Source organism: Sciurus vulgaris (assembly GCF_902686455.1).
Source record: "Sciurus vulgaris genome assembly, chromosome: 1".
NCBI lineage: Eukaryota > Metazoa > Chordata > Mammalia > Rodentia > Sciuridae > Sciurus > Sciurus vulgaris.
This window is the reverse complement of record NC_136461.1, coordinates 63,537,775-63,550,896: the sequence shown is the minus strand read 5'-3', so window position 1 is coordinate 63,550,896 and position 13,122 is coordinate 63,537,775. Positions and strand designations below refer to the sequence as shown.

The following is a 13,122-nucleotide window of genomic DNA, read 5'->3' as shown; positions in this document are numbered from 1 at the left end:
CTGGGTCTTTTGTTCTTCGAAATGAATTTTTGGACTATTTTTCCCTAGTTCTGTGAAGAATGGCATTAGTATTTTGATGGGGATTGAAGGATTGCATTGAACCTGAATATTGCTTTTGGTAGTATGGTCATTGGTAGTATGGTCATTTTGACAATTTTATTTCTGCCTATCTGTGAACCTGGGAGATCTTTCCATATTCTTGTGTCTTCTTCAGTTTCTTTCTGCAATGTTCTATATCTGTTATCATAGAGGTCCTCTTTCACCTCCTTGGTTAGAATTATTCCTAGGTGTTTTAAAAATTTATTTTATCTTTTTAAGGTTATTATGAATGGGATTGTTTTCCTGATTTTATTTTTAGCAGATTCAATATTGGTGTATAGGAAAATGACTGATTTTTCTATGTTGATTCTATAATCTGCTACTTTGCTGAATTTGTTTATTAACTCTAGTAGTCTTCTGGTAGATCTTTTTAGATCTAAGTATAGAATGGTGTCATCTGCAAACAGTGATCATTTAACTTCTTCCTTTCCTATTTTTATCACTTTTATTTCTTTCTCTTGACTAAATTGCTCTGGCTGAAATTTCTGGTACTATATTGAACAGGAATGGTGAGAGTTAACATCCTGGTCCAATTCCAGATTTTCAAGGAAATGCTTTCAGTTTTTCCCTACTTGTTATGGTGTTGATTTTGAGTTTGTCCCATGAAGCCTTTATGATGATGTTTCCTCTCAATTTTAGCAATCAGTAACAAACCAACCCAAACATTTGTGCACAGGACTTTGTTTTCATTTCTCTCACATAAATACCTAGAAGTACTGGGTTATGTGGTGCCTGTTTAAATTTATAATAAACTACTACACTATATATTTGTTTAACTTTGTGCTTTGAAAATTTTCAAACCAACGGAACAGTTGTACAGGTAGTATAATGAATACTTAAATACCCTTTACTTAGATTCACAAATTGTGGACATTTTGACACATTTACTTTATTTCTTTCACTATGTATACAACTATTAGCATCATATTGAATTATCTGAGAGAAGGTTGCAGACAATGACTCTCCTCCTTAAGGAAAAATCTTAATCTTGCCTTAATAAGCAGGATGAGAAATGGGTGATGGAAACATAAAGCTATAAGCTTATCCTTTAATTTTCTTGTTTAAATATTAATAATATTCTTCTAGGTTTTAATAAATCGTGACAGTATATAGTTTGAAGAAACCAACATCCCTTTATTTTGCTTTTATAAATCAATAAACTCTAGTACCGTAGACTACCATTCAGGTATAATGAAAAAACATTATTTACAAAACACTGTTTAACCTGTTTCCCAGAGTCACCTTCAAGCCCCACATTTAAAACCATTAATGTTTCCTAGCTTTAATTCAATATAATTTTTAAAACACAAAACATTTTGAAAACATCAAATTTTACAAATGGCAATTTGTTTTAAAAATATTTGAGGAGGCTTAGATATATACAATATAATTATCTGTTTCCCCCCCACTAGAAAGTGAGTTCCCTAAAATCAGGGATTTTGTCTATTTTAATAAATGTACTATCCCTAATACCTAGAATGGTGCCTAATACATAGTATGTACTCAGTATTTATTGAATTAGAGATGCTTTAAGTGAGAAAACTGGATAAAAAGAAAATGAGATTAGAAATAGCAAGATAAAATCAGGAGTAGATTTACTACTGAAAAAAGATGTAAGTTGCTAGGTCTTTCATACTTTCTTTTTACAGATGGGCCATATAGTTGGCCCTGAGATTGCTAGCAACTATCCCTAAGAAGAAAACATGACCTGTTACACAAACTAAATTCAATTTATTGGAAGAAACACAACATCCTTAGTACTTACATTTTGTTATGTAAACAATACCACTGGGTGTATTTATAATGTGAAGTCAATCTTTAGTGTCTTCTCTTAAAAAACACAGCACAATAAAGTATCAGAAACTCCAGTGGACAAGGTCCCAGAAGACCTTGTTACTGATCTCAATTCAGCCTCTTAAGTTTGTGACCTTAAATAAATCATTAACTTGGATCTCAATTTCAATATTCTGTGAAGAGACTGAAATAAATAACAACTGGGCATGGTGGCACATGCCTATAATCCCAGCGGCTTAGGAGGCTGAGACAGGAGCATCGAGAGTTCAAAGCCAGTCTTAGCAATGGCAAGGAGCTAAGGAACTCAGTGAGACCCTGTCTAAACAAAATACAAAATAGTGCCCCTGAGTTCAATCCCTGGTACCAAAAAAAGAAGAAGTAACACATAGGGTAACTTCCACCTTTAAAATTCCATGACTTAAAAGAGAAGTTTATATACTTCTATTTTAAAGAGGTTTGGATACAACAGAAGAGATTCTTTTTTGTTGCAGTGCTAGGGATTGGACCCTGGGTGGTCTACCACTAAGCTATACCCCCTTTCCATTTTATTTTGAAACAGGGTCTCCATAAATTGTCCAGGCTTATCTCCAACTCCTGCTTCAGCCTCCTGAATAGCTGGAATTACAGGCATGCACCATGACATCAAAGAGATTCTGATGACTTTTTAGGATTCTATACATTTAAAAGACTGGTGTAGAACTTTTTTTAAACTCAACCAATCCAAATTAGTTTCTCCAGTTCAAGCTATGTATACCTATTCTAATATCTGAATAGATAATCTGTATTTTTCCCCATCTGGGAAGAAGAAAATATGTTCATGTAACCTCTGGTAATTCATAATTAACTTACACAATTCCTCCTTTGCCAAAGGTACAGACATTGTCTAATTATAGGTTGCTTTTTTTTTTTCCCTGCCACCATCAGAGCCATTGGCATTCATCAGCTCTCTCTAATGTCCCTGCCAACACAGGCTTCATTACAGTCTCAGAATTAGATTCTTAAACCATGCTTTGTAAGCTCCCACTAGGACTACTTTAATGACTACATTTCTTTTGATTTGTCAAGTTTTAAGTGCTAAATTATCTCCACACATTCAGATTACAACCTTTTTCAAATATGTCAAACTACCTTTTCTTATTTAAATAAAACTTTCTTGCTGTTTCACATTCTAGGCACTTTTCCATTCTCACATTCTCTCAGGTATAGATGGTTCTCTCAATGTTGTGTAATCTTTGGTAGTCCATTTATGTCACATTAACACATGAAATGGGCACAATGTCACTTATCATACCAAAAGCTTATGGTGAGGACCCAAGAGGAAAGAGTGGGAAAGTCCTTTGAAATATAAATGATAGTGTGATTTCTGTTTCATTATATCTTACAACTGTTATCAGTATTCTCCATAGGTTGGTACTATGAGTAGGCAATCTATTAAAATAACTTTAAATAACTATTCTCCATTCAAAGTCTTCAGCAACACAAACTATTTCACATGCTATCATCAAAACACAGCTTTATTTTTATATTTTAATTAAAGAGAACAAATAGTAATTTTGATAATTATAGTTAAAATTAATATTTGATATCTTTTTCACTGATAAATGTACATTTTACCTTTTTTCCAACCTGCACTCCTGGGGTATCTGCTTCCACAATAAATCCAGTAAAGGCTTTATTAGCAGGAGTTTTAGGATCTGGATCAGAACGTGCCAATAAAAAATACCTAATATAAATACAATAATAGTGATAATGATATTAATTAATAACACATGGTGAATACTATCTCAATCCTCTCAACTATCCCAATTATTATTACTCACAGCTTATTATAGAAAAATGAAGACTCAGATGGGTTACAAAGCCTGCTCAAGTTACATTTCTACTATGTGGCACAATTAGTATTTCGACCCAGGTTTACTTCTTAACTAATATAGTATTTAACTTTTTCTTTTTAGTATAAGTTAAGATTCCTTGTATAAACATAATGTAGTATGAAAAGTATATACTGGTTGGAGTTAGCATTTTTTCCCTCCCACAAACCAATATTTTTTCTTTTGCAGTACTAAGATTAAACCCAGGGTCACTCTACCAATGAACTACATTCCCAGTCCTTTTGTGTTTTGTGTTTTTATACCAAGGATTAAGCCCAGGGGCACTTAATCACTTAAGATGAATCCCAGCCCCTTTTATTTTATTTTGAGACAAGGTCTTGCTAAGTTCCCTAGGGTCTTGCTAAATTGCTGAGGTTGGCCTTGAACTTGCAATCTTCCTGCCTCAGGCTCCTGAGTCTCTGAGATTATAGGCATGTGCCATTGCACCCAGGTTGCAAACCAATTTTATTCTTTAAGGAACAAGCTATCTGGAAAAAGGAGGGCAAAGAGAGTTGCCTATGAAGATGAATAATATATTCTGACTATTATGTTCTATGTTCTGACTACTACTGTCCCATTTATGTAGCAAAGTCAATATATTTGTTAGAGTTAAATGATGAATATTTGCTGGTTCCTCCCTCCAGTATTTTGCTCAGAAAGATTTTTAAACAAAGCATGAGGGGGAAAATGCTAAATATTCAAAATGTTGCATATACATGAGAATTTTTCTAAAAATTTTTTTAAAAGTCAGTCATGATGGTGCACACCTATATAATCCCAGCAACCCAGGAAGCTAAGGCAGGAGGATCACAAATTTGTGGCTAGCTTTAGCAATTTATCGAGACCCTGTCTCAGAAGGAAGAAAATAATAAAAAGCAAAAAAAAAAAAAGGACAGGGGATAATTTAGTGGTAGACTGCATGTTTGGCATGTGTAAGACCCTGGGTTCAATCACAGGCAGCACCAAAAAAAACAAAACAAAAGGGCATATTTTTCCTTAAATAATAAATGTATTTCCTGTGTTTTGAACTAATAAACTACCTTGACGCTACAGTTTTATTTAATAATAGGAAAAAAAAATGAAAATTGTTTTCTAATTTTATGTATTACCTAATTTGTATGTGAAGACTTGTACTTAGTTCTTAAAACTGGATATTTCAAATTGTGTTATTAGATTTCTCTCAACTTATTAAATTTTAATAGCTACTTCTTAATTTTTGGTACCAGGGATTGAACCAAGAGCACTTAACCATGGAGCCACATCTCGGCCTGTTTTTCTGTTTTGTATTGTTTTGTATTGTTTTTGAGACAGGGTCTTGCTAAATTGCTGAGGCTGGCTCTTAACTTGTGATCCTCCTGTCTCAGCCTCCTGAGTTCCTGGGATTACAGGCATTCACGGCCACCCCCAGCTAATAGTGATGACTTGCTGATATTGGGATGCTTAATGATAAAGTTATAACACTTTATTACAATGGATATATTTAGGATACTTAAAAGGGACTGATATATATTTAAAAGAAATAACTTCCTCCTAGACTCATTCCCAGGAATGATTTTTTTATTTATTTGGGGGGGTGCTGGGGATTGAACAAACATTCTTATGTATGCTAACCAGGTGCTGTAACACCACCGACCACTGAACTAAACCCCTAGACCCCTGCCCCCCCACCCCCCCTTTTTTTTGTACTGGGGATTGAATCAAGAGGTGTGCTTTACCCAGCCATATGCCCAGTCCTTTTTATTTCTGAGACAGGGTATCTCTAAGTTGCTGAGGATCTTGCTAAGTTGCTAAGGCTGGCCTCCAACTTGTGACCCTTCTGCTTCAGTCTACTGAATCATTGAGATTATAGGTGTGCACTATCCACCCTATCCACAAAATTCCTACTAAAAATACCCTATTTATATACTTGTAGTGATGGGCAAATACATACTAAACACATATTGGATAGCACTGTTGGGACGCTTGTTCTTATGAGTTAAACTCTACGTTTTTCTGACTTTCATTCATTAATTCTATGTTTGATTTTTGCAGTTCTGGGGATTGAACCCAGGGGCATTCTACTACTGAGCTACAACCCTATTTCTTTCTATTTTTTATTCTGAGTTGCAGTGTCACTAAGTTGTCCAGGCTGGCCTCAACTTGTGATCCTCCTGCCTCAGTCTCCTGAGAGGTTGGAATTACAGGCATGTACCACCACACCTGGCTCATCCTTTAACTCTAAACTGGCTTCCTGAAGTAAACATACAAGCCTACTAGTCTTCCTATATAATATTACTTCAAAAATTTCAAGATTATTCCAAAATAACTAAACCTAAGTGCTTTACTTTTCATAACACGTCCTATAGCTTCCTCCTAACACAAGACACTTATCTACTTCTGGATTTAATCTATTTTTTAAAATATATATCTTAAAATGTGTTGCCCAGAACTTTCTTTTTAAACTCTTGTTTGATGCTATATCTCTATTACTTCTGCTTGAAATTATATTAGCTCCCCCTCTACACCTGGTGCTAGGGATTAAACTCAGGGCTGTACACACACTTGGCAAGTGCTCTAAACATATATTTAGAGTGTACTCCCAGCCATATATTTGGTTTTTAAAGGCTGATATATCATATTGTTTAATTCCATTAAATTTATAGTTATTTATTAGACTTTACTCATTTTTTAACAAGTATTTTTTAACACTTCATATTTAAACAAAGGATCTTTTAATCTTTGGCTGACCATAACATTATTTTTAGACCCATATATTTGGACCTATGTACATATATATGCATATATATGTGTACACACACACACACACATACACAGTGTGTACGAATATACATATGCTTTTTATTTAATTATTATTTTTTGGTAGTACTGGGGATTGAACTCAAGGCAAATGCTCTACCATTAAGCTACATCCCCAAACCCCTTTTAGATAATATTAAAGTCAAATTCAGAATTCCCTAAAAGTCTCTCCTTATTTATGGGATCAGAGAGATATACTATACCAATAACTGTCCTTTTTCCTCATACTTTTAGGGGTTCCAAGAAAGTGCTAGTATAGGAGATGGGTAAGTGGAGCTAAGTCAAACAGAGGGAATGCTAGCCTCCATAATCAAATTTAACCAGAGTAGCTATTTTATTTTACAAATTGATTTTTTTAATCTGAAACAAGCACTTAAGGGGCTTCAAAACAGTTCTTGATTCATGGAACTGTTTATAATCTCTTATGAACCTTCCAGTTCATGAACATGATTTACTTTAATTATGTGGTTTAAAAATAAGGGAAGAGTTTGGTGTGGTGGTGTATGCCTACAATCCCAGCTACTCAGAAGTCTGAGGAGAGTTCACAAGTTCAAGGCCAGCCTGAGAAACTTAGCAAGTCCCTCTCTCAAATTAAAATAAAAAGGGCTGGGGATATAGCTCAGTGGCAGAGCACTACTAGGTTCAATCCTCAGTACCACCAAAAAATTTTTTAAAATAAATAAATAAAAAGAGGAAGAAAGGGAAAATTCTGAACATAAAGTAATTAAGAAGAAATACACAGAGATATTTCAAAAAGCATACCAATTAGCTTTTCCTCCATTGGTTATCCACATCTTCTGACCATTAATAATATACTCATCTCCTTTCTTTTCTGCTCTGGTCTTTATACCAGCTACATCAGAGCCTGCTCCTGGTTCTGTTACACAGTAGGCCTTGAACATAAGGAATAAAAGGAAAAAAATAAATTCTAAGCAGTCAATTACAAATGTTTGGATACAGAATTTTGTTTTGTCTTGTTTCTGCAATATTGGGGATTGAACCCAAGGTTTCACACATGAAAGGCAAACACTCTACCACTAAGCTGTAGTACCATAGTTCCCATATTTTATTTTTGAAGCAAGTATTTAAATTATTTTCAAAATATCAATAATTTAAATTTTTAGAAAATCAAATAAATGCCTCAAATGTAAAAATATATAATGTATAAATTAAAATTGGGTGTAGGACACTAATAAACAGTATAAAAAATTAAAATGCTAGGTATCTTCAAACAAATTCAATTCAATTTAATATGTACTCATTTACTAGAACATTTGACTATCTACTATGTACACTACAAACTAGGAAGATGGGAAACCAGAGATGAAAGACATCCTGTCCTCAAGATTTTTACAGTGCAACAGTGAAGATAAATAACCTTATTGTTAACATACGTCTAAATGTGAAAATTATACATAAAGAAGTTGAGAAACTATCTTACTAGAAATGATGCTTAAATTAAGTCTGAAATGGAAGAGAGATTCTTTGGGAGGAGGAATAAGGATTGGTACAGTGGATAGATACTGTCTAAAGACATAGGTTCATTGCCCTTAAGTTATTTAAGAATCAAAAGAAGAAATCCTAATTTAAATTCAAAGTAAAAAATAATTACCAAACCTACAGGAGGGTTTGGAGATGATGGGAGGTAAGGAGGTTGAAAAGAAGTAAAAGTCACTGGAAAAGATAAGTTTTAAATGACAAGAGTCAGGCTAACAGATCTAAAGCACCAGAATAATGAAGGAGCAATTATATGGAGGAAACTACCAACAGTTCAGTACTAAAACATAAAGAGAAACTTAAAGGCATGAAGAGAGGCTGGTGAGGCAGGCAGGGAAGAGGTCATGGAGGTCAAATGATATGCCATGCTCAGGAGAGCATATTTTTATGCATTCAACAGACTAGTTAACTGAATGCTTACTATTATGCCATGGAATCTTAAGGAATCAAATAGATGGGCACCGACAGAATACAGAACACTCTAGTGTGCAAAAGTGAATAGTATATGAATATTTTTAGAGGAAGTCAGATTTGGAGATGGATTCATAAATTTAAAAATTGGATTCATAAATTTAAAAATACCATAAGTAGTACTGCAATTGATAAGAACCACTGAATGCTTTTGTTAACATATTTGTAAAACATATTTGCAAACACATGTTGATGTGCTTTACAGATAGTTTATTACAAAAGTTTGAAGGATGGATTTAAAGGGAAATAACAATAACAGTAAGAATCACTACTCCTTTCAGGTGCTGTTTGATTAAAAACCATATTCAAATATCTAAAGGGCTCTATATCCAAGAGAGGTAATTTGAACTAATGGAAGAAAACTATGGTGACATTATTAAAATATTTATTGGACACCTATAATGATATCAGAGTCAAATCATAAGAAGCATTGATAAAAACTGTCATTTGGTACCATGTAATTTTGGTTAGAGATGCTCCCAAAGGGAGCTACTTCAGAAAGTCTCGACTCCCAAGCACTCAAGGTAAGAAAACATGAGTATGACGGCTTTTGGACAGGGATGCTGTAGAGCAAACTCACTTTTCACAGAGGTTACCTGAACTAGATTACTCTATTTGGAGATTCAATAAGGTGTTCAGCATCAGTAACAAAATAAGGTTCTATACAAATGAACTGTCCAGAAAAGATGACCCTCTAAAGTAACAAAATTCTAGGCTGGGGATATAGCTCAGGTGGTACAGTGCTTGCCTTGGAAGCATAAGGCCCAGGTTCAATCCCTAGCATTGCAAAATAAATAAATAAATAAATAAATAAATAAATAAAAATAAAGTATCAAAATTTTTTGTTAACCATTTCGGAATTTTTTTTTGAAATACACTATTAGACATATTTCTTCTTTATAATAAGGCAAAGTTTTTAGAGCTTATAAAATATATGGGCCTGTCTTTGGATATAAAATGGCTTGCTACTGTTGGTTCTTCAGAGTTGTTCTTTTCTTATTTGACCATTGTTTAGTAATTAATTTACTTTTTCTAACCCTCTTTTAGAAGAAGCATCCCCTTTTTCTTTTTTTTGTAACTTATTCCCTTCTTTACTATTTGATATGATACAGCATTACACACAAAATTGTAGTTTTTCATGTGTTTTTCTTATGCTACATCAAGATTGATACTTTTTCCATTGGTATTACAAATACATAATGCCAAGTGTTTAATAAATAATGTCTCTAAAATTTTTCATCTTCACTATCTAACTAGTTTGATTTTCAACACTTAGATGTTTGATGCAAACTAGAAGATCAAGGAAATCAAATCAGTACATTGTTTTGTGCATAATAAGTAAACTGACACTGGATAAAGTCTATCAGACTGCTAACTCCTTGTAAGCAGAAATCCTATCGTATTTTCTATTCTATTCTCAGTCTATCTGGCTTAGTTCTCAAATATTTGTATAAGTGAAGCATTATGCTTTTCTTTGTTAATGATATTACCACCTCCTTACATTTATATAATTCACAAAGGAATATTGCATCTATTCTTTGTTTAAATATTTTGGGAGGTATTAAAGCATTTTAAAGGAAATTTAGGTTAGTTTTTATGTTTAAAAACAAAAAAATTAGGGTGAAGAGAAGATGATAAAACCAGAAAGAAAAATAATACACAGCAACATGTTTTGAGGTTCAAACAATTACCGGAGTATAAAATTGGCTCAAGTCTTCCTAATTACCAAAACAGAAAAAAATAGTATTAGTTATAAGTTTCAACTGTGCATTTCCTTAAGTGAAGTCTGGTATATAGCATGAAAAGCAGTTATAAGAGAAGCAGTTACCCTTAGTCATTAGATATGAAAGGCATTTTGCTAATCTATTTTTGCAACACTCAGTGAAGAAATTCCTATAGAAACAAAAATTGTCTTGTTTTTTTATTTACTGTATCCCTTTTAGACATTATACACTCCACATTTAGTAAAGACTTCAGGGTTAAATGACTATACAAGATTACATAGCTATTATATGACAAATCAAGACCTAAAACCTGGCCTTTAGACTCCAAGATCAGAACTGTTAGGCACATTACAGCAATTTCCTAGCTCCATGAAAAATACATGATTTTAGGACAAGAGTTTTCTTTACCAGAAGGATTTTTACACAGACTTCTGGATTCTAAGACAATGTTTAGACAAATGAGTTTTACTGAATATCCCCATAACAAGTTGTTGAAGAGTTTACACTTGATCTTAGCCAAAGGTTAAGAAGTGATGAATCATCTAATGCTGCCTATATTTTAGGTGTATACTGCTTAACAAATGAAATATGGTTCTTAATTCTTATTCTAATATCATATATCTAGTATTAATATAATAATTCTAACTTTCCAAAATGTTTTTGTACTAGATGGCATTAAGAATTATGGTTTGCCCTTATTTATCTCCTTAGGAAGGGCATATGTGACCACAAGATCAGTAAGTTATAAATAAATAATAATAAATCTATCTGTGAAGTTAATTCTAAAAGCCTGTGTTAATTTTTATGTATCAATTATTCCATGACATTTTTTAAGAGCAAAAATCTAAGAAGTTTCAATATTAAACAACGCAGAACAGTAAAACAATTTGTGGTATATACAGTAGAGACCATATTGCAGTAATAAATATCAAAGCATTTAAAAATAACTAGAGCATAAGTGCTCATGATATTAAATAAAGATATAAAATTGCATATCTAATATGATGTTAATATATGTGAAAATATTTATATATTTAAAGATCTGATAAGTAATATAAAATAGCAATCCCAATTAACTTCATATCTGAAGAATTACAGATAGTTTTGCTCTTCTTGATACATTTCTAAATTTTCTCTAAGTATTTTACAACCAAAAAAAAGTATTTACTAAAATTTAAATAATGAACTGAATCAATATAAGTTAATAAAAATTCATAATTCATATACTTATTAACACTTTCTATTTTTACCCTCAGCTTCATATTTCAAGTATAACTACTGCTATTAAGCACTAGAATGGGAAAAATGTACAGAAAATCTTCATTAAGTGAGAAGTTATCAAAAGAGGGTATAGTAAATGTACTTTTACATATATTGAAGGTATTAATAACAAAAGTTTGAATATTTGAATTATATTTAAAGACTCAAATACTTTAGCAATACCTATTTGTTACTAGTATAATTATAAACATTTTATCAATGTATTATGGTAGGTTCTATGCTTCAATTTATTAACCCATGTCTATTAATATATATGCTACACAAATGAGAAGAATCTAGGTATTTTATACAGTTTTTAGATAATATTGAGAATGTGCAGACTAAACTCTAATTCCCAATTACCTAGTAAATATGTATGTCTTATTAAGCAGTTTGCCTGACAAAATGAATAAAATAATTTATTTTCAAATATTGCTTTCTATTCCTTCAGATGAATTCTCTCAATTAGTTTAAAATTAATAATACTCTACTATATATTTCAGTATTACAATCACACCCTAGATAAAAATCTGGCTAATCAACAGGTAAAAGTTCTTCAGTAAAGAATAGTTTCAAAATAGAACCTTGTATGTGTTTGTATGAGTATGTGTGGTGACTTTTTTTAAATTCAGTTCAAAAATTTGTTGAATTGCTTGCAAATAAAATGAAAAATATTCTCTCCAAGTCAAATGGCTATTGTAAAAATAAGCTAATCTCTTTATTCACAAGTTTGTATTAGTTTCTTACTATTTTAAACATCTACTGTTATACATTCAGTCTGAACTTCCTCAGAAGTGACTCCTCAGTAGAACCACTGAGTTCTTGAACTGCAGAATTAAGTAGATAGTATTCCATTAAATAGATACTGTTCTCCTGAAAGTAAATAGGGGAATTATTATGATACTTTTTGGCACCCTGAAAACATTATTTAGTATAAACTTCTCCTGGAAAATAAGCAAAGGGATTATTATGACACTTTATTGGCATCTCAGAACATCACTCTATCTAAATATGTTGACAACTTTTGTCTTAATGTCATATAGTTCAGTAGGTACATATAGATTCAAAATCCTTTGTAAATGTGAAATGTAAAATAAAGCAGCAGCTATACATACTCACACACATCATTGGCTCCTCAGTCATCCTCCCCAAATACTTCTTTTGTTGTTGATCATTTCCAGCAATAATAACAGGCATTTGCTAACAAAGAAAATTGATGTTAAAAAGCAGGATATTTTTATTAGATATGTAAATTCAGAGATACTACAATTCAAAACAAAAGAAAGATTATTTCTTCCACAACAGTTCACAGAACTGGCTTTTACTCTGTCTCCAAGTTAAAAAAGTAAAATCATGAAGTAATGCTAATCTAAGTATTTTCATATAAGTTATTTGTACAACTTGTTACTTTAGTAAAATGCTCAAATAAAGGATTAAATTTAGAATACGTGACACGGTACATAAGATCTGGCCTTCTAAGAAATGCTCACTAAATTTCAGCACTGCCAATAGTGGCAGCAAGCCATCCTGACTGGTTCCTGAATGCTGGCTTTATGCCTTGCCCTCACTTAAGAATTCCCACTAAAGCTGTAGCCAAAAGTATACAATTT

The 13,122-nt window shown here is 32.4% G+C and overlaps 1 protein-coding gene across 3 annotated transcripts in view; it reads right to left on the bottom strand.

The window, feature by feature from the left end:
• ACADM (acyl-CoA dehydrogenase medium chain) overlaps positions 1 to 13,122 on the bottom strand; it is a 36,455-nt gene that overhangs the window by 15,204 nt on the left and 8,129 nt on the right. For all 3 annotated transcript variants that reach the window (XM_079141341.1, XM_079141342.1, XM_079141340.1), the window contains exons 6-8: positions 12,632 to 12,712; positions 7,323 to 7,453; positions 3,508 to 3,616 (exon numbers count right to left, since the gene is read on the bottom strand). In XM_079141341.1, the coding sequence (XP_078997467.1) occupies positions 3,508 to 3,616; positions 7,323 to 7,453; positions 12,632 to 12,712 (321 nt within the window). The remainder of the gene's footprint in view (positions 1 to 3,507; positions 3,617 to 7,322; positions 7,454 to 12,631; positions 12,713 to 13,122) is intronic.